The 22,772-nt window shown below is 40.4% G+C and overlaps 1 protein-coding gene across 1 annotated transcript; it reads left to right on the top strand.

Moving 5' to 3' along the window:
- Nucleotides 1-2,752: 2,752 nt before the first annotated feature.
- Nucleotides 2,753-22,348, top strand: LOC137260765 (uncharacterized). Its single transcript, XM_067798340.1, has 5 exons — nucleotides 2,753-3,050; nucleotides 13,242-13,450; nucleotides 16,548-16,636; nucleotides 20,788-20,989; nucleotides 22,229-22,348. Exons 1-5 carry the CDS (start codon nucleotides 2,753-2,755, stop codon nucleotides 22,346-22,348), a joined length of 918 nt encoding a protein of 305 aa, XP_067654441.1.
- The last annotated feature ends 424 nt before the right edge of the window (nucleotides 22,349-22,772 follow it).

The raw sequence follows: 22,772 nt of genomic DNA, 5'->3' as shown, positions 1-22,772 counted from the left end.
GCTATTCGTCTTTTCCAATTAAGGGCAAAATGTCACACATTTTTGGCAATATTTAGAACTATATTATAAAAATTGGGGTAAATGCACTCACTCTTGAAAGCTTCCTATTGATACAATAGAAAGACTAATTACCCCTTATGATTTGCCTGAAATCGACAGTTGAAACTTCGAGGCGAACAGCTTTCAAACAGAGAACACTTGCCATATATGGAATGTAAAAAAAGGTCCGTACGCCGAAAACTATCGCAAGTAGTGTTGTCGGTGTTTGCCGAACTGGTTTCAATCTCAAGTTGTGCGATATTGGTATTCGGAATAATTGGCCCAAGGGACGTAACTCTTTGTGTTCGCGTGAAATAATTTCCGAACGGTAGAGGGCGCGAGAGTCGATGTATAGCAGTGTTGCATTAATTCAATCGAACTTTTAATTTAATATTTGTAAACTAAATACACATTTTTAAAAATATATTATGTGGTAGCTTTCCTGAGGACTGATAGTATTCTTGAAAGTAATACTTTGTGTATTCAGAGAAGTGTGCTGGTGTGATGTAAGTGCCTTTAGGAAACCCCAGTGGTTATTCTCTTGAGCATACAGGTGACCCTGCGGCTCACCGTCTCTGCCGTCCGTGCGTTGGGTGTACATATCTTTTACGCCTAAATATCGCGAGGTATTGCTAGGCCATTACAGGTTACTGAGTCGTAAGGTCAAGTTACTCATTACTGAAAATGTGTAACCAATTTATCTGCTATAATGTATTTAAGAGACTGACAGAAGGTAATAAAAGGATGCAGCCAGATCGTCGTTGAGGTTATTGTTATAACATCCACTCCCCATCCTCTCCACTTCCACTCCACATAGGACAATCTCATTGTATTCACGTTTCACCGTTACAATAACGGTTTCGAATCGGAAAGCGTTGGCCCTGTGCAGCATGCACAAGCTTGCCAGGCCAGCCTGCTTCGTCCAACAACTCTACAAGAGTCGCTGGGGTTGTTTCGGGAGCCCTCCCTTGAAATCTGTGCCTGTATTGACAATCATTTCTGTACCGTCTAGCAGCACACATCGTCATCACGACCATCAATAATACCACTGAGAAGGTGTCCTGCATCCTGGACTCGTTTAAGAAAGCCATGAAGTGCTTTGTTAAGAGCATGAGCATTGACTTGGTTAGAAGACCAAGAGACACACAACTAATTATTATTATTTGTGTAAATGTTTACAATACGATTATGCTCCAAGTGCCTAAGAGCCTCCGTGCTAATCGAACCACGCTTTCCCTATTAATAAATATAAATATTTGTGGCGGACGAAAGTGGTAAGATCTATTTTCAGACACGATTCTTCATGTGGTGTCGATACCCGATCCACCCCACTAGCTTTATTCTATACCTTTCAAGAATGTCATGACAGGGCTGACGACCATGGCTTATGTTTCCAAGGTGACGTTGTTTAAATGTAACGAAAGCGATACCAGAACGACATTCACTACGGCATTTTGTACCCTTCCGTGTGTCACTCGCGAGTCTATAACGAACACCCACTGAATGTCAGTATGTTTTATCAGTACCTGTTTAATTGTGGTACACGCTTGTCACTGTGTACTTTTGCCTCATGTAACAAAGTTCCTGTGACAGATCCTCTCCGCCCACCATTGGTAAAAATCTTGTATTAAATCGACTGAAATGTGATCATACGGCATAACTAGTGAAAGTACTTTTGTAGATAACAACTAACAATGTTGACGAATCGTGACATGATGTAGATATTTGCATTTGAAAATATTACTTAATTCTTGTGCTCTATCGATTCGCTTTCTTAACGTTTCTTCCCTATTTAGATAAAGGATACACTTATATTCCCTCTTCTATCCAAACCCTTATGGTGGTTTTTAAGCTTGGCGAACAGAAATCAGAATTCGGATTATGTCAACCGTCTTTTGCGTTCTTGACTTATGTTCAATCAATAATACATGAAAGCGACCATACGAGATATAGACAAGTGGTATGAGGCTATATGAGGCAGGGGACGGACAAGTCAGAATGTTAAGGGAAGGAAGCAACGATGTGGACAAACAACTCCGCGAGAAGCTATGCATCTGTATGATAGTACTTTAGTCATGTTCAAAACAACATGCGCGCATGCGTGCAGACATCCTGATGTACAGACATCCTGAGAACCTTGTCCAACAGGGAAAATCTTTTGCGATATTGGCAGAAAGACTAGCATTGTTTTGGACTGAATTCAATGTCTATATTCCTTTGGCAGAAAAAAGAAAAGTTTGAGGGTCTCCAAGTAGCGTCGCCTTGATATTCTAGAGTGAGAGCGCATTCCCCGCTGAGATCCCTCTTGAAGCAAAGAGAAGAGTATGAGCCTTTTAAGGATCGAGCGCGTTTGAAAAGTACGACATTCAGAAAATAAAGAACCCCAGAGAACGATGGGTTGCGTGGATATGTTTACCGACAAGAGAGATACGTCTGCTTGTTGATATAAATAAGGGTGCAATTAATGCATGGAAGATCCGTACGATCTGCGGGACAAGAGACGTGTTGAATTTGTGCAAAAATTACTTGTTATGAAGCACTTGTGATGAAACAATCAACATACCAGGATGAACAATAACACCTGAAGGTTCATTCCGGTGGAAGTTATATGTTTGAAAAATTACAGTCGAAGAATTTCAGATAACGATCTTCAGGAAATATGCCAAGCGCAGGAGGTCTTATTTGGGCTGTGAAATATACAGAGCAGTTCACAATGATGATGATTTGGCTCGTGTTCGGCGTTGCTCTGCTTCTTCCCAAAGCAGTTCCTGAAGGACTCACCGCACTCATGACCAGCAAGGAAGTGTCTGAACTTCCTGCCATCACCGAGTTGTTGAGTCTTCCTGCATCATCTACTATCTCCTGCGGTGTTCTCTGTTTCGAGAGACTGGAGTGTTCATGGTACGTGCGAAATGAAAGCACTCACACCTGTACCCTATACCGAGAATACATACCAGCGGATGTCACGCCCCATGTCTTCGATCAGCACTTCTCCGACACCATCTTTGGAGGTAGGGCAGATAAAATGTTCAGTTTTTACATTTTGTAGACATGGGTTGTAGAGATGATTGTTACTGAATGAGGATAATTTTAAGCTGCTAATAACAATGCTCCAGCATTTTCAATGCGAGGGACACAGAAATCACCTTCAAACATTACGCCAATGTGGGAAGCGAACCAGGATCTCAGGCTTGACGAGCAAACGCGTTTATCACTAGTCTCACCTACCACTACAGAGATGACTTTTAATGTCTAAAGATAAAGTTAGACATCCATTCTTCCTGTCCGAATGTTTTAAATTATTACAACCTCTTTGAGTGGCAAATTAGAAGTTGGTGAATCAGATAAGGAGACACTTTATGGATGATCAATGGCATCACCCGAATAAATAAAGGAGTTGTCCATCCATTCGGTTCGTCCTTATATGAAATGTTTTAATTACATTTCGTTACGAATACGGCAAAATTACCTCCCAATGCTGCTGTTGAATTCACTCGATAGGAGAGCAGGAAAACGGCATTTCCTAATATAACTTGCTATTATTCATCCACAAGTAGGATTTTCGTGTCATTTGAATCATGTATGAAATGCACTAATACCCAGCTTTCTAAAATTAGTTTGTATACCTTAAAAGGAAACGCCCAAGAATTGAAAATGTGATCGCCAAGTTGCTCCGAACACAGTCACAAATAACGGCCATTGTTGACTTCAGGCATCGCGTCGAGAGGTACCCAGTCTAATGTTTTCTTCATAATGAAATATTTTTTTGACTTGATCAATATTTTCTTGTGTTTGATGAAGAGTAAACACTAAAGTTTCCCAGTTTATGAAATGTAGTAACTATCTCAATGTTACATCACCTAATGGACGAACAGCAACGCTTATGGCAGCGGCGGTAAACAAACAACTCCACATGCAACGTGATACCGAAAAATTGTGCCATCCTTTTGATAGATCCAACTATTTTCTCTGAAATTAATGGCATGGTCTGATTAGATAAATGTTATTGTCTTTATACAAAATTAATCATATTTAGCGAGTTTATTTTGATTTAGTTAGATACACCTTCCGACATTGACAGTGTTGACGGTCATGGGTGACACGTAAGGGCGTGACCAAACTCGCGGGTTTTCTAGGTGACATGATACGAAGGGTGTTTGAAAAAACGCACTCAGAAGCAGAATCGGATCTCATCTCATATACACGGAAAGAATACAAACGACTCCATACCTAAATAATGCAGATCATGAAAAAATATCACAATATTTCTAATTGTACCCACCCTTGATGAAACCGGAAGCACGTACACGGCATGGCACTCATGGAAGTAAAATATGCACGAGTTGGAACACGACTATTTATAGATTTTCTAAATTGATTCAAATTGATTCAAAATATATACCAGATTGAGTCTTTTTAATCACCTTCAAATTGTCATTTTTTGCCTGCGTTGTATATCGTCACACGAAGGGCAGTTTTGATAATTGAAGATGTCATGAATTAAATTGTGAAACCAGAACTAGTGTAGTAATGTAATGTACACAGACCCCTTAAAATCAAAGACGGGTTAAACAAAGTATCACCGTATATGTGAACAGACTTTACTCAAAATCAGTATTTATTTTAGACTTCAAAACAGGTAAATGTAGTCTCGAAGTAGGAAGAAGGGGGAAGTAATTCTGTTACATCTAAAAGCAGAGTTGTCGGGGTTTCAGACTGTTTGACGTGTTCACATTATGTTTTAGGAGCAATGATTACGCTGACAGCTATTGAGAGAGTGACTCAGTTTATATGGATAGATATAGGATATTTATATAGCGCACATATCCACGCACAAGTGCATGCGCGGGTATTCTTCCCTCTATCACTGGATGTCAGTCTCAACAGCAGATCGTATGTCAATCTCAACTCCCTGGGGAGTATACAACTCTTGCTACCACTAGGCGCGCCGAGTTTATCGTAGCTCTCTCATCCTAACGAGGTACCCAATTGACAGCTGGGTGGACTGGGACTCACAGTCACAGCACTGCACGTGGCTGTACCCCCAACTAGGTGTATGCATGCGGCCACCATCTGGTCACTTGGGGTTGTGACAACACGGAAAGAGTCTGCACACAAAGTTGACTCCCACAGGTGGGCTCGATCCCGACACCTCAACCTCGCTGGATCACTAGTCACAAGTAATGGATACTTATATGTTGAGCAGGAGGTGCAACTTGTCTTTGTCTGAGGCATAAAGGTGCACATGTAAGGTTGGCACCGGAAATGGAACTCCGCAATAAGTGATTTTCTGATCGAGTTCTGAGCTAATTCACTGTGGTTTCAATTTGGATCTTTTTATTGTCATATAAATGTGGCAAAAAATACATCAAATAATATTTCCAGACCCTAAACCAAAGAGTGCTCAGGCCTTGTCTTTTTGTGATTCAAAGAAAACAGATCTTGACATTTCTTGTTTTGTGATGGCAGAGGCTATGGTACACTCTAATTAATAGGAGTATATCACTATCAGGTACTTCAGCAAAATAGCAACAATGCTTGAAAGTTCAACAGATTAATATCATATTATTTATTCCATGTATATAGTCTCTGTTTTCATCAAATGATAACATTTGAAACAGTTACTGCAACAGCATTGATGACATTAGTTATGTGTTATTGAAAATAATTCACAAAACAAAGAGGTACTGTTGAAAACAATCCAGCTGTATTTGATGTATAATTTAGCAAGTGTCCATTATTTTGTGGTATAGATGTATCAAAGAATTATGTAAAATTGTCAGTGAGAAGTCTGAAATTTGCAATATTTTTGTAGTAAACAGAAAGCAGGATACAGAGATTCACAATATAGGTTTCATGTACAATGCAACTGAGTAATTTAAAGTAATGGGTCACAAACATAATGTCAACTCACGGAAGTCTTGGTTTGAGAGTGAGAAACAGTTCTGCTAAATGTAACACAGCGAGTGGTGAGGCAGAGATTATGTAGGTCGAACAGTGACAGAGGTAGGCTGATTGATATACTCCAGTTATCTGAGTGTGTGTCCGTGTCGTCAACACGACAACCAGCCTTATATACAAAGTCACTAATTCCTGAATATTCGAGCGCTTTGCTACCATCGCCATCAATGCAGAATCTTCTCAAAGGCTTCCGGAAGTACGCACAACTAATCAAAACACAAATACAAATGGGGGTAACTCTAAAGCGCTACCTTAAAGCCTGCTGCCAAAGTACGAAAAGCACTGAACATTTATGATACGAAATGTGACCGATATTAACTATCACTCAAAACAATAAACGTTTAGTTATCAACTATCACTCAAAACAATAAACTTTGTGACCCAATAACAATTATTACTTAATCAATAATAGAATTTACAGAAAATACACTCTCGTAACATAATATGAACGCAATATGTATTAAATGATCCACAATTTCATGTGAAACTAAAACTGATACCATATTTTAGATCATAACACATATGCATCATGCAACTGCTAAGATATGAATGGTACTTTTAAACACAAATATCACGCCCACGTCCGGGCAGCTGTTGTTGAGGCTGATGTTTGTAAGCATTGTTGCGTCGGACCAAGTGAAAAAAAATAAACTACCATCAATATGCTTCACAATTAAATGTTTCTTACCTGCATATTCAGTGTAGAATAAAGTGATGGTCCTAATATCAACAAAAGTTCTAATGAAAGATACTGAGGTATGTTTTTCAGAAATGTTTATTAATTTGTCGTCGCGCTGACATTTGCCGATACAAATATACGAAATGAAAGTCAGATAATTATGCGATATCGGTAATATGGTAATAAAATTGGTTTGCGGTAATTCGACGACATATTCGGTTCATACTGAGAAACGCATTCGACTGTCAATCTGTGCAAGAAACTCCGGTAAATTCCGGAAAATCTACATTGTTTGTGTTTGCCTTATCATTAAGGATAATTTTGGATAATAATGTTCATAGTTCTATCATTGGGCTAAATAGTTTTTCAGTTGTCCCATATTTAGAAATCACCCACCTCTTAACCCCTTATGCTGAAATTAATTCAGTATGTTAAAAGTTAAGATGTCTCAGATACCCAAAAGCAGTTGTCCTTTACGAAAAGTAATTTTTTATCATATTTTAGACGACTGAACCATGTACACGTACTCAGTGTTGACTCAAAGCCACAAGAATTCGTATTTGGATACAATGTCACTAAGACCTGTTTCGCTGGTATTTAAATGATGGTAACTAAGTAACATGCTTTATGGGTGACAGTTTCTCTGGTGAGACATCCATTGTGCCTAACAACTGGATTGTGATATCGACCGAACGTCATAATGGAATAAAGATTTAAAAGTTGTCATCCGTAAACATATTTTGGCCTTTTTATTTGGTGGCTAAGACAACCTAAGGCCATTTCGCAATTTGAAATCCAATATATCCACAGTTGTTTTTTTCACGTACTTTACGATAATTCTGAGTGTAATAAGTACACAACTAGTCCTGGTGATTTTTTCTGGCAGTGTACTTTGTATCCTTCAATGACCAAAGGAATTATTTGCGTTAATGTTACGAGTAGTGAGTATTGATCGTTTCCACAGGTTGAGGAACAATGTTGAGCATTATGTACATCACAACCCTCGGGTCAAGATGTTTTCAGTGCTATGACATGTTTCTATTGCGCTGACACATATCACTGCTCTTCAATACTGAGTTCGGCATAAAACTGTACTCACTCACTCGATCACGTTCTTCATTTTTCGGTGTGTATAGTATTATGCTTAGCTATTATCGCGACTTGGAACTCTGGAACCTAAGCGGAAAAGACAAACTTATCACGCGCCTTCACTGCTGACATGTCATGTCATGGGTTTTTGTAAACTTGAGATGGCTTAATCTCCAAAAGGAACCTTTTCTGGGCTATTCCTTCCTACGTTGTTGGATTGTTTGAAACTAAAGTCTAGACATGCAACAACAGATCATCATACAGATATGTATGTAGCAGTAGTAGAATTTACAGATTTACTGTTTATAAAGGATGTGATAGGAATGCCCATGTCACTCTGTGTTTACGACACGAGGGATATATATATATAGATATAGATGAATAGATAGACATGACGTAAAGTACCCATGACAAAGTGATATTTTTCTCTTGGACATCGTATGAAAAATATGAACCCCGATATTTTCGGCCTCGTAATAATCTCTAGTATGTCATCTGGAAAAACGTACTCTGTAGTTTAGATTACACAGTGAATACCACGTTCATTATGACGATTGTTGACTGAGTGAGTATATTTTTACGCCGCACTCAGCAACTCTCCAGCTATATGGTGGCGGCCTGTAAATAACTGAGTCTGGGCGAAATAATCCAGTCATCAACAGCATGAGCATCGATCTATGCGAAACGATGACGTGTCAACCAAGTCAGCGAGTCAGATCCCGTTAGTCGCCTCTTGCGACAAGCATCAATAACAAACATCAATTCTAATGACGATGGTTCTTTCGAATAGTTTATCTGAGGGAAACGGGTGTTACTTCAAGCCTGATAAGGACAACCAAAGCAGTATGCGTACAGTAAATTATGGATACAGGTCGTTTTGTTCGGTCAGCGACAGTCAGCGTACTTTACATTTTCGAATATGGGTTGAATAAGAGAGTGACTGAAATTATCCAAATATGCTAAACAGTTGGGAAACAATGGCGATTGATCAAAACATTGCTATGTTATCTTAAAGATAGCAGAGGACCTATACTTAAGGGATAGCTATACTGTGTTTGACGAATTGGCAAAGTAATCGGGCGATTTTATTTGCGCAAATTTAGTTGCATGGGTGATGCGTACACTTGTGGCTGTAGAGCCACCGGTACACGTCCTCACACCGGAACATGAATCTCATTTACCTATTCAGACAATGACCTACTTTTATCCGATCCGAAGTTTTGTACTGTGAAAGTGAAAATAGACATCGCAAGCAACTCGACTTACGATGAATTCAAAGTCCTTAATTACATGGGAAAGATAGTATTTAGAAATTAATTTCTACATTTTATGTCGAGGTTTAGGCAGCGTACCTCAATTAAGAAATCCTGTTTGATGAGGACGTGAAATGATTCACAATGGTTACATCTGTTGTGTGGTTTCTTGCGCTTATTCAGTATTGTTCTATAACACACAATATAATATAATATAATATAATATAATATAATATAATATAACCGTACCAGACCGCCAAACGTTCCTAGAATCAGAGCCTCGTTTCGAGATTTTTCCAGTTACCCGTTTGTCAGAGCTCGCTGAACGACAGAACACGTGTTAAAACGTGTTTGCAAGGATTACAAGAAGCACAGTGTTAAGCCGTATCACATCACACTGAGTATTTTTTATGCATCCACTTAAATAAATTAGTCTAAAAATTATGGATTGGCTATGGCCCTAAGTTACGCCGTAGGACGGAACCCATAAAACGAGAGAAGAGACTGTTCTGTAACCAGTGTTTTGACTTGAATTCGTCAAAGGACTGTTATACCCATTCTAATTCAACTCGTTTACGTTGTTTATGGGTGAACGAAAGTCATCATTTAAACCAGGTCAAAGTTCCCGAAGGTCAATAATATCACCAGGAAAAGTAGTTCCCTTTATAAACTTCAACAAAATGAATAGTACGTCCCAAAACACGTTTACTATGTGCACTCTGTTTAAATCTGACTATGATAAATAAATCATAGTATATGGACGGAATTATCATAAAACAGTCATCTTCATATCAGTAATGACCTGGCAGCTGCAAATAATGATGTTCCCCTGACTCCTTTCGAAAGGCCATCATCAGTTCTGTTGTCAAATGACGGCTTCTGCAAATGGTGATGACCCGAAAAAACAGTACGTGTGGTTTTGATGAATCGGTTATGCTGACTATATGGTGAGACATTTGTAGCACTGACCAATTAGAACTCGTGTTACATACTGAGTCAAATTAGAATAATATAGATCCAACGACGAATGCAGGAATTGCTCTACAACTGTTACTAAGGCTGAAGCAGTACTCTACAGGCGTACATTGCCATTGGTATTCTGTCCGGAAAGGTAAAAGGGTTTGTCGTTATTTCAATTGTGGCAACTAAAAGGGTACTTTACACATGTCCACTGGGATATTTGTGGCACTTGTACGTAACAAAGGGCTCTCGTGTCTGTTGAGAAAACTTTCAGAAGTACACTGAGGCATTCTGATCATGTCACCATTCAGTAATGGGCTCATTTAAGAGGCCATTGTACGACCGTTGAAAAAAGACTATTATATGTCCCATACAAATACATTTGGTTCAGAGAGAATTACAAACTCTCCATTCTGAATTGAATGTAATTGTCCTCATGTACATAGCGAAACAGAAATAATGGAACAGGAAAATTCAAGCTTTCCTCAAACACTTTCCACGTTTTATCTTCAACTTTGGACAACAGTGGGAAGAGGGATGTGAGAATAGATATAAACACTGCAATAAAGTGATGACCTTCAGTATATCTGACTCCACCTCGACCAGTGAAGGTTCCGGGGTAGAATAGGCCTTCGCCAACCCATGCTTGCCATAAAAAGCGACTATGCTTGTCGTAAGAGGCGACTAACGGGATCGTGTTGTCAGGCTTGCTGATCTGGTTGGCACATTTCATCGGTTCCAAACGTGCAAATCGATGCTCATGTTGTTGGTCACTGGGTTGTCTGGCCCAGACTCGATTATTTACAGACCGCCGCCATATAGCTGGAATATTGCTGAGTGCGGCGTAAAACTAAACTCACTCACTCACTCATTCTGACTCCACCTCAGCCTCAGCCTCGCCCACTTCTCTCTCCTGGATGCTGAGACTCATGTGACGGCAATCTTTTCTTCTTCGTTTATTTTGTGGTAATTTCAGCGGTTTACCAACGGCGGTCATCAAGTGACAGTAAAGCGCCAGACATGTTTACACAGAGGGTGCACACAATATTACAGAGCACACCTTTGAGATAAAGCACATGCTTGATAAATTGTTTGATAATTACTTTTGACGCATGTTGGATCAGTTCTTACATAATCATTTGTGTTGACACATTAGAGCCATTAACCTTTACGTTTATTCTGAAATTATTATGATTGGCCTCTGTTGTTACCAGGGTGATGGGTAGCCAAGAGGTCTAAGCGTTTGCTCGTCACACCCAAATCCCGGGTTCAATTCCCCACATGGTCACAATGTGTTAAGCCGATTTCTGGTGCCCCCACGCTGTGTTATTGCTGGAATATGGCGTTACAATATGAACATGTGCTGTGAGACTTTGCAGCTGTATAATGTCACCCAGTAGCAAAGTTTAGCCATGTACATCCAACGAACACGAGCAAAGTCGGTTGTAAATATACACAAGGTCGAATTCATTACATGTTGCTCAACTTACATAACATTCATATCTAGATGTTAACATATTTGTTCATTTGTGGGTGAACATATCTTTTAATCCAGTTTGAAAATGCTGAGGAACGTCCCAACTGTAACCAAATCATCAGCTAAATAAGATATGTCAAACAAGACTTGCCCATTTACGTACAATGGGTGTCCAAGAAAGGTAAAAGGACAAAGACTCAGCGCTCAATTCTTATCACGTCTGACTAGTGCACTCACTAATACTGACGATTCATTGTGACAATACTGAACACGTGACCTAGTATACATCACATCTCGCTGTTTCTCTCGGCACTGGAGACAATATTGTGATACAGTTAAGATCCCTCTAACAATAACATACGGACACCTTCATTACTTAGCCGTGGTTTGATTCACGCGCAGATCGTCGATAAGACACCGTTCTTTATCAACATTTAAAGACATTGTTATTTTGATTTCTCTCCAACAAACACATACGCTGATGACAAACGGAATGATCGCAACATAAAAAGTATGTTACATCCTGCGTGTATTAAGTGACAATATTTTGTCAACTAAAGTACTTTCCGGAAACAGCGATAATCCTCTTGTCGCGTTACATGTAATTGTTGTTTCTTGTAGCTGAAAGAAAATATCACTGACGTTTCAAACATATGGATGTTTATTTTTTTGGTTTTGTTTTGGGATTTTTTGTGCGTGTTTGTTTATTTGCTTGTTGTTTGGTATTTTTGTTGCTGTCGTTGGGTTGGGTTTTTTTTGTTTGTTTGTTTGTTTGTTTGTTTCCGTGCAGTTAGCAACGGGAGGCTAGCTAAGCGGTTAAGGTTAACTCAATTGAAATCTTAGCAGCCTCTGTCTGCGTTCCCCGCCTTGATCATACCTGCATTCTTCTGATACTTGCGAAGAACTTCGAGTTGTGAGTTTAGGTTTGCGTCGCACTTAGCAATATTCCCGCTGCACGTGGTCGACAATATGGGCATCGGTTTACGCAGTGGGGATACGATGACATGTGTCAACCAAGTCAGCGAGTCTGACCACCCGATCCCGTTAGTCGCCTCTTACGACAAACCTGGGTTGCTGAAGATCAATTCTAACCAGGATCTTTGCTGGTAATCATTTAACATCTTTGGTTTAGCAAGACTTGAACCTACGCCAAGATGACTGACGCTGGAGCTGATGCAGTTGTGGCGAAGTTCTGATGCTATGTCCATCTGATGTGTGAATGTGGTTTTACGCCGCTTTCAGTATTTTTCAGCGATATCTCGGCGGTGAAATTAAACATTACTCTTCTACATGTGTGAGGAATAGAGTCACGGGTTTCCTTTCACAAATCACTAAGGTGATCGGAAGCCACTGAGTTAACCTTACTACAATGTTAAAGAATGGGAGTTAAGGTTAACCCTAGTGAATGTTGTTTCGGGAAAGGAGCCCTTGGTCTCAGCAGTGACGAGTGAACAGTTTTTCCGTGAGATAACAACCAGCCAAACTCACAACATGGGGACGAGTTCTTTATCATTGATTCCCTCTTGCAAGAAAAGCCTTTTTATGCAGTAGACATTAGTCATCTGTTTATAAATACCATACACTTGTCTATACTACAATGTCAATCTAAGTTGAACAAACTCCTACACACTGAAGACGTTTTGTGTGCTATTGTGAGTTCTGGCAACGCTGAAGCCCATTCTGGTGTTCCCCGGAGTGATAGCGCTGGAATATTGCTAAAAGCGGCGTAAAACCATACTCACTCACTCATTCACTCTGACTTATTCACCCTTATAAATTTCAGTAAGCCGCGTGGCACAGTGCAGCTCTCCTACACCCGTCACCAACGGTGTTGTCCACGCCGCCAGTCATGGAGAAAGAGCTGTGGCTTACTACACCTGTGACACTGACTATACGTTTTGCCGTGGTGTGAGTAACACCAGCGTGTGCGACGACTCGGGGCAGTGGCATGGAGTCCCAGGGGAGTGTGGCAGGAACAGATGGACAGATCTCGTAAGAACATTGACTCATGTCAGTCTGTATACAGTACAACCTGGGAACCTTTCCATGTCTACCATCTATTCACTCTGGTCACCACTGGTTTAAGTCTGTCTACTAAATATCCTCTCGGGTCACTTCTGTCTTATGTCACCAGACTACATATTCCCTCAAGTCATCTGTGTCTTATATCAGCGTACTAAATATTCCCTCAAGTCACCTTTGTCTTATGTCAGCCTAGTAAATATTCCTTCAAGTCACCTTTGTCTTATGTCAGCCTAGTAAATATTCCTTCAGGTCACGGCTGTCTTATGTCAGCCTAGTAAATATTCCTTAAGGTCGCCTCTGCCTTATGTCAGTCTACTAATATTCCTCTGGTCACCTCTGCCTTATGTCAGTCTACTAATAATCCCTCTGGTCACCTATGCTTTATGTCAGCCTACTAAATATTCATTCAAAATCACGCCTGTCCTTTGTCAGCCTGCCGAATATTCCTTCTGATAAATGCTGCTTTACGTCAGTCTACTAAATATTCACTCAGGTCACCTCTGTCTTTTGTCAACCTACTAGCTATTCACTCAGGTCAACAGTGTCTAATGTCTAATCTATTAACTATTCACCCAGTGTCTAATATCAGTCTACTAAGTATTCACTCAGGTCAGCCCTGTCTTATCTCAATCTGGTGACGTTTTTGTTTCGTCTTTGTAATCTTGTTTCATATTTGTTGTTTCTATTTTATTTTTTTATATTTACGGGGGTGTCTTTTAGCATTTGAAACAAATGTCAAGCATTCTCTATCTTGGGGTTCTATATCTCGCCGTGATGGTACATGTATCTTACAGTAACATCGACAGGCAATAAACAAGGTCAATTCAATGTCTGAAAGAATATAAGCTGCATGTGATAACACAGATTTCATTAACACAGAGTTCATATCCGGTACGGGGGTGTAACTGGCTGTTCAGAAACATCATTTGAAGACACGTTATTGAGTTTATAACTCCAATTTAGGCATGTTGAATGGGTGTAGTGGACATAGACTGTATCACTCCCCCAGGGAAATCGGTCAAAAAATATGTGTCAGTTCCACTTCATCATTTCCTTGTTTCCAATGTGTAAAGCATACAGCCTGTTTGTGCAGCAGTCAGCGAACATAAGTCGCTGTGCCTTCAAATATCCTGAGATGTTATTGCGAAAAGAGACGAAAATGAGATCATTGACTTTGAAGGACTAGTTAGCTGTGGTCTCGAGGATGTTCTAGAAAGGCTCAAAAAGGACTTCGAAAGTCAATGCAATGGATCAGCTAAAGCATATTTGATTCATGGAACATGAGTGTGTGATATGTTGGCACTACACTGAAAAATCTGCTGAATATAAACAACCCTCGAAGTAGCTATGTCTAGAAAATGATGTCTTGAAAAAGATGTGACTTCACAGCTTTGGTGAAGTGACACGGTGAGACAACCAACAATAGTTAGCACTATGCTATGGAGAGCCTTCTATGTACAGGTAACACACGACAAACACGAATTGTGGTTAGAAGATAACAGATGGCTTCATTAAGAACAAAAAGAATTCTGAAAACAATACATGTACAGCTGCCGAGAGCATATTTTTATCCATTTGAGTTTCGTGCTCTGTAGGAAAATAACCGAACGGAGTACATTTGAAGGATTCATCGTTTTAAGGAAAGACGGCAAGATTGCCTCTGGATTTAATTATTCAGAGTGGGTATTTTTGGCGAGATACATTGCACGAGTAAGTCTTTATATGAAGCGCAGTGTTCTGTTATACCCTATGGCTATATGGAAACTGAATCAACATTAGTAATGGTATTTACAAAGGCTGCTCTTCGTCACCACCCTTATTCCTGCTGTATATAAAAGAAATCGCAGGGGAAATCAATACTCTCAACTGTGGATTAATCACTGCAGCACAATATCAACCCGTTTGTTTAAATTTGTTATTAAGCTGTTATCCTGAATGAAAAATCACCGCAAAAGATGTTTGATGCTGTGTAGGCTCAATGAACAGACGTTCACTCCTCAACGAACAATCTAAAGAGTGAGTGTGTGAGTTAAGTTTTGCGCCGCACTCAGCAGTATTCATCGGTTCCCAGTTGTGCACATCAATCCTCATGCTGTTGATCACTGGATTGTCTGGCCCTGCCCCAGTTATTTACAGACCGCCGCCATATAGCTGGAATATTGCTGAGTGCGGCGTAAAACCAAATTTGATGTTGCCAAGCCGAACCCAAGTAGCCCTAACTTTGATAAGATGTCAATATTAACCCCGTTATCCCGTGAAGATCTGCTTTAGAAATGAACTTCAGTAACCCATGCTTGTGATAAGAAATGACTTGTGGGATCGGATGGCCAGACTCACTGATTTGGTTAATACAAGTAATCGTATCCCAATTGCGTAGATCGATACTCATGATGTTGATTATTTACCAGACTCGATTATTTACAGACCGCCGCCATGTAGCTGGAATATAGCTGACGTAAACCGAAATTCACTCACTCACTCACTCACTCATTCGATCTTCTGAATCCTCTGTTGATACCCGGAGCAGACTAGGACTGAGTGCATAACTATTATAAGATTACCATGGCTTGGGTTGGTCTCTTTGGTTGTAATGCAAGACAACCGATTGATTCAACCAAGTTGGAGATATTGTATCCAGCTCAGCGAATGCAGACGAGGGTTTCGGAAAATGCACGTTTTTTGACTGGAAGTCACGTTGTCGCCCCTATTTCATCAGATGATGCATTATGTTGCTGTTTTGAGACATAATCCACTTTTTCTTCCTTCCTGAGTGAGTTTAGTCTTACGCCGCACTCAGTAATATCCCCGTTAAATGGTGGCGGTCTGTAAATAATCGAGTCTGGACAAGACAATCCAGTGACCACCAGCATAACCATTAAACTCCACAATTGTGAACCGATGACATATAAGAACCAAGTCTGCTAGCCTGACCACCCGATCCCGTTAATCTCCCATTACGATCCCACGATCTTATACTTAAGATCAATTCTAACCCTGATCTTTACGGATACTAAATATCTGATGAGTATTTCGTGATGGTAATGAGGCTCCTTAATCCTTTCAGAATGGAAGCTACATTTTCCTAGATCTTCCATGTCCTCTGGAGATTGGGGATAGCATCATATGGACTGGCATACCCACAGATGAGTCTGTGTAAGTATGCCAGTAGAAAGGTAAAAGAGAGATAAAAGTATGTTTACGACAACGCTTTCCAAAATAAAGACCTGTCAGAACGCCCTCGTTTAAATTGTAAGTACGCTATGACCCACACGAAATGACGTGAAGGTGAATAATTGACTTCAAGGATAGTTCGTAAGTACGTTATTATCAAACATGGTGACATTTAAGTACGTTATTGTCAAACATCATGAGACTTAAGTACGTCATCGTGACATGTAAGTACCTTATTGTCAAGCATGATGAAACGTAAGTACATTATTATCAAACATGATGACTCATAAGGACGTTTTTGTCAAATATGGTGACATGTAAGTACTTTATTGTCAAGCATCATGGAACGTAAGTACTCTATTGCCAAATATCATAGCACGTACGTACGTTACTGTCAAACATGATGACACGTAAGTCAGTTATTATCGAACATGTCGACTCGTAAGCACGTTATTATTAAACATGGTGTCACGTAAGTACGTTATTGTCAAGCACCATGACACGTAAGTACCTTATTATTAAACATGTTGACACGTACGTACGCTACTATCAAACATCATTGAACGCAAGTACGTTATTGTCAAACATATTGTCACGTAAGTGCGTTAATGTCAAACACGAAGGTGCAAAAGTACATTTAAGAGCGTTGCTATCAACCAGGATTGTTTACAATTTCTGCGTTATTTATGAACAGTGTTGTCAGGTAACATATAAGTGCTCAATAATATGCCAATCAGTTTCTAAGATCTCTGTTGATACCATGTTGCCTTAAATGTTGCATCATTTCGTGCATATTATCCCACATAAAGCTGACATGCCACGATGTAACGCAGCTCAATCACCCATGCTTTTCAAGTCGTTTGAAATATTTACTCCCCCCGAAATAATTCAGAGATAAACCAGTGTCATCATATTTCCAACGAAATGTTTGAAGTGATCACTTACAAATTACAAAAACATTAGAGAACACTATTATCAGGCGAAATAAGTGTGATCAACAGCATGAACACCAGGTTGACTGACTACGTGTCAATCGCCCCTTACGACAACCACAGGTTGCTGAAGATCAATTCTGATCTTGACGGGTGAAAAAATCACGGTGAACATTATAAAGATCATTTAAAGTGAGTAATTGACACCTGGTGCCGAGGGAAAGGATCAGCATATCCAGTCTTTTTTTATGTTGCCTCATTTCGCTGAAAAGTGTTTGATTGTTGCCAAGCGACAATAGAGATTCTTGAAGTAAACTGAATGCCAGTAGGTTTTGTGTCCGAATATACAGAAAGATAATCCACAAGGACCCGAGCAATACATCAATTCCGATCGACATTTAATGAATGAAAACAGCAATAAAGACCCGAAGCCTAATGCATGTTTGATAAGACTAAAATATCGGTTAAAACCACAGGACAATGAATTACTTCAAAACTTAATCCCATTAAAACGAACGGAGACGTATGTAAACATGATGTAGAGATAGGTCGGTCAATAGCATGATCATTTATGACAATGAAGCATTTATAGGGGCACTTTGGTTATTGCTTTCTACAAATGCGTTAGCCACCAGTTGCCGGTGTATTCTACCAAGTCTCTGCTGCTAATAGCAGATTGATTCCTATTCAACATCCTGCTCTGTCCTACACCTCACATACGTAGTTTGAATAATGACGTCAGCTGAAGTGTTCAATACACAACTTAGGATTTAGCGCTTAGCTAAACACAATAAGCAGGTTTTAACCTAAATCGGTAGTTTAGGGTTTAAGTAGAATCAGTAGGTAACGGTAGCTAGTACGGTTTAGCTGAAATAGGTTAGTAAGGTTCATCTAGAATCAGTAAGTAAGGTTTAGCAAGAGTCAGTAAGTAGCTGTGTGCGAGTTGGTGTCAACCCATAGCAGTTGAGAACCAATGAATTTTAATGTAACGGCGCTGAACAGCAAACAAAGCATAATGTTAGTGTGGAGTAGCTGGAACCAGTAAGTAGGGTTGAAGTAGATTCAGAAAGAAGAGTTTAGCTGGAACCAGTAAGTAGGGTTGAAGTAGATTCAGAAAGAAGAGTTTAGCTGGAACCAGTAAGTAGGGTTGAAGTAGATTCAGAAAGAAGAGTTTAGTTGGAACCAGTAAGTAGGGTTGAAGTAGATTCAGAAAGAAGAGTTTAGCTGGAACCAGTAAGTAGGGTTGAAGTAGATTCAGAAAGAAGAGTTTAGCTGGAACCAGTAAGTAGGGTTGAAGTAGATTCAGAAAGAAGAGTTTAGCTGGAACCAGTAAGTAGGGTTGAAGTAGATTCAGAAAGAAGAGTTTAGCTGGAACCAGTAAGTAGGGTTGAAGTAGATTCAGAAAGAAGAGTTTAGCTGGAACCAGTAAGTAGGGTTGAAGTAGATTCAGAAAGAAGAGTTTAGCTGGAACCAGTATGTAGGGTTGAAGTAGATTCAGAAAGAAGAGTTTAGTTGGAACCAGTAAGTACGGTTTAGCTGGAAGCAGTGAGTGGGTTTAGCTAGACTCGGTAATTTGGGTTTAACTAGAGCAGTAAATAGGGTTTAGCTGGAATCAGTAAGTAGATTGTAAGTAGAATCAGTAGGTAGGGATTAGTTGGAAACAATAAGTAGGGTTTAAGTAGAATTAATAAGTATGGTATAGCTGAAATCAATGAGTAGATTTAGTTAGAATCTGTGAGTTGGGTTTAAGTAAAATCAAAAAGTAGGGTTTAGTTGGAATATGTAAGTAGAGTTTAAGTAGAATCAGTATGTAGGGTTCACTGACACCATTGAGTAGTGTTTAAGAAGTATCACTGAGTGAGCTTGTTACAACCGGCAGCAGTGAGTGAGTTGATTACTACCAGCAGCAGTGGGTGAGTTGGTTACAACCAGTAGCAGTGAGCGAGTTGATTACTACCAGCAGCAGTGAGTGAGTGAGTTGTTTACAACCAGTAGCAGTGAGAACCAGCAGCGGTGAGTGAGCTGATTACAACCAGCAAAAGTGAACGAGTTGGTTACAACCAGTAGCAGTGAGTGAGCTGATTACTACCAGCAGCACTGAGTGAGTTGATTACAACCAGCAGCAGTGAGTTGGTTACAACCACTAGCAGTGAGTGAGTTGATTACAACCAGCAGCAGTGAGTTGGTTACAACCAGTAGCAGTGAGTGAGCTGATTACTACCAGCAGCACTGCGTGAGTTGATTACAACCAGCAGCACTGAATGAGTTGATTACAACCAGCAGCAGTGAGTGAGTTGGTTACCACCAGCAGCAGCGAGTGGAATGATTACCAGTAGCAGTGAGTGAGTTGGTTACCACCAGCAGCAGCGAGTGGAATGATTACCAGTAGCAGTGAGTGAGTTGGTTACCACCAGCAGCAGCGAGTGGAATGATTACCAGTAGCAGTGAGTGACTTGGTTACCACCAGCAGCAGCGAGTGGAATGATTACCAGCAGCAGTGAGTGAGTTGGTTACCACCAGCAGCAGCGAGTGGAATGATTACCAGTAGCAGTGAGTGACTTGGTTACCACCAGCAGCAGCGAGTGAGTTATATATTTTTGACCGGTAGCAGTGAGTGACTTGGTTACCACCAGCAGCAGCGAGTGGAATGATTACCAGTAGCAGTGAGTGACTTGGTTACCACCAGCAGCAGCGAGTGGAATGATTACCAGTAGCAGTGAGTGACTTGGTTGCCATCAGTAGCAGTGAGTGAGTTATATATTTTTGACCGGTAGCAGTGAGTGACTTGGTTACCACCAGCAGCAGCGAGTGGAATGATTACCAGTAGCAGTGAGTGAGTTGGTTACCACCAGCAGCAGCGAGTGGAATGATTACCAGTAGCAGTGAGTGACTTGGTTGCCATCAGTAGCAGTGAGTGAGTTATATATTTTTGACCGGTAGCAGTGAGTGAGTTTCAACCACTGGCTGTGAGTGATTTGGTTTCAACCAGAAACAATGAATCTATGTAACGGCGTTGAACATCAAGCAAAACATAAGGGCCTTCAGCAATAATTTTTTTTTTCAACATGAACAAATGAGGTAGATCACAAGAAAAAAAGATCAAATAAATAAAATGTGTCCTCATTGTGAAGAGTGGGTGCTGATATAACTAAAAATCACAAAGAAAATGCAAAGTGTATTTGTTTCTGTTTTTGGTGACAGTTTCAACGTCGACCTGCACGGACCTCTTGGTCGTCTTCTACACATACACGTACGCTTCAACTTTCTTGGTTACTACAACAAAACCGTTTTAGCTCAGCAAATAAATGGCACATGGCTGTCAGGCACATTATACAGCTATTTCCCTTTCCAAGTTGGGAGTCTGTTTCGCATTGTCGTCGTCGTGGAAGACACGTTGTTTCGGGTAAGTGAAGTGAATGCTGGCATTGCTGCAAATCACAACACTTAATAATCATTCAAGAGAGAGAAAATTCACTTTACACTAAATAATGTCCTTTCGTGGTTGAAATGAAATTTAACGACACGTCGCGTCGTTCAAGATAAATTCGGTTGTGTGTCCCTGCTTGCGTTAGCCCACTGAGCTGCCATACATTAGTATATGAATCATAGTGAATACTGACCCGACCATTCTCGCTATCTACCTGGTATACATTCCCATAAGTCTCCACTACACCCTGGATGCATCTACGGCTCAGCCCGATGAAGGTATTACCTCCCTTGGCTGGCTTTTTATCCAATCATGTGTCTGCGCCGGGAAGTTGAGCGAACCAATCACAACTCACTTTCGCATTTTAAATTATCTAACCGAGTAACATGCAACGGAAACGAGGCAGAGGTTTTCTGAAAGAGGTAGACGGAGTTCTTGCATATACCTTTTCAAAGTTTCGGACTTATCAATTTGTGTGTAAGATTTCTGTGTACGATTTCTGAGTCGCACTGCGAACAAACCTTCGCAGGTGCGACCGCTATCTTTGTTGACACTTGCAAGTTCAGTTGTAACTGCGGCTTAGTCGATTGGCTTGGTGAGAATGCAAAGGCAGCAAAAGGGAGGTAATAACATTATCGGGCCGTGGATAATTAAATTACCCGTGGATACATCCAGGGTACAGTGGAGATTTATCGAGTCGTTTACCTGGAGAAATCGAGGTTGTGACCCGACCAATCACTTGCTTCTGCCATTACGTCCTTGCACCAGGCTTAATAATAAACGTATCTGTTAACGTGTTTTGGTGTGGCGCTGACATTTGTTCAACCAGCGCTCCAGCTAAGTGTTTTGTCTAATGCTTTGTTTCTCCATTTGATGATTTGATCTTTCACTGACGTCCTCAGATAACAATGGTCTCTCACTGTGACGTAACAAAGAGCGACGTCACCATGGTGACGTCATAGCCCTATGTACGTAGGTGGTTCGTCACAAGTACGTCTTAATATGTTTGTGTGTCCATCCCTTGAAAAAACTACCATAACATTATATTGTCTTCCTGCTATGCCATTGTATGTCCGTACAGTACCACGGTGACTACTCACTTGGCCATAGACGCGTTTAAGAGTTCACTGAAAATAGAAAACATACTTGCTCACTCAAAGGGTCTCCATTGCATTGTATGAACCATCCCAATGTTGCGACGTGTCTTTGTTACAGGTTTATATCGACGATCAGGAGTTGGGAACTCTTGTGTACGGCACAGTTCTACCACAGATTGACAAGCTTGGCTTCGAGCAGCATGTCGACGCCAGATCTGCTGAGATCCACTACGCCTAAGAAAGCTGCACCCCGGAAACGCCCTTCCATACAAATTACCTCTCCCAGGGGAGTTAGATACGCAGGGCCCGTACGTTTTCCGGATTCTGTAGTGCGCAAGTGACTGCAGTGCACGATATACTGCACTAATTGAGAACTGTTATCGCTCCACAGAAATGAGAACAAATTGTTAATGGAGGTGACGTTAATGTCATTAATGGTGCGACTTCCACTTCATTAAAACAGAAATAGTCGTACCATACCAGTGTGTCTACCACTTCAATAAAACAGAAATAGTCGTACTATATCAGTATGTCTACCACTTCAGTAAAACAGAAATTGTCGTACTATATATCAGTGTGCCTACCACTTCAGTAAAACAGAAATAGTCGTACCATACAAGTGTGTCTGCCACTTCAGTAAAACAGAAATAGTCTTACTACAG

The sequence above is a fragment of the Haliotis asinina genome, chromosome 14, assembly GCF_037392515.1.
Source record: "Haliotis asinina isolate JCU_RB_2024 chromosome 14, JCU_Hal_asi_v2, whole genome shotgun sequence".
NCBI classification, from domain to species: Eukaryota; Metazoa; Mollusca; class Gastropoda; order Lepetellida; family Haliotidae; genus Haliotis; species Haliotis asinina.
This window is presented reverse-complemented; position numbering and strand designations above follow the sequence as displayed.

Bases quoted from the DNA above. Each gene is read 5' to 3' on its own strand.
- LOC137260765 (XM_067798340.1), top strand. From the start codon at position 2,753: ATGATGATGATTTGGCTCGTGTTCGGCGTTGCTCTGCTTCTTCCCAAA. The intron at 3,051-13,241 runs GTAGGGCAGATA...TATAAATTTCAG, and splicing joins CTCCGACACCATCTTTGGAG to TAAGCCGCGTGGCACAGTGC. The intron at 13,451-16,547 runs GTAAGAACATTG...TAATCCTTTCAG, and splicing joins GGAACAGATGGACAGATCTC to AATGGAAGCTACATTTTCCT.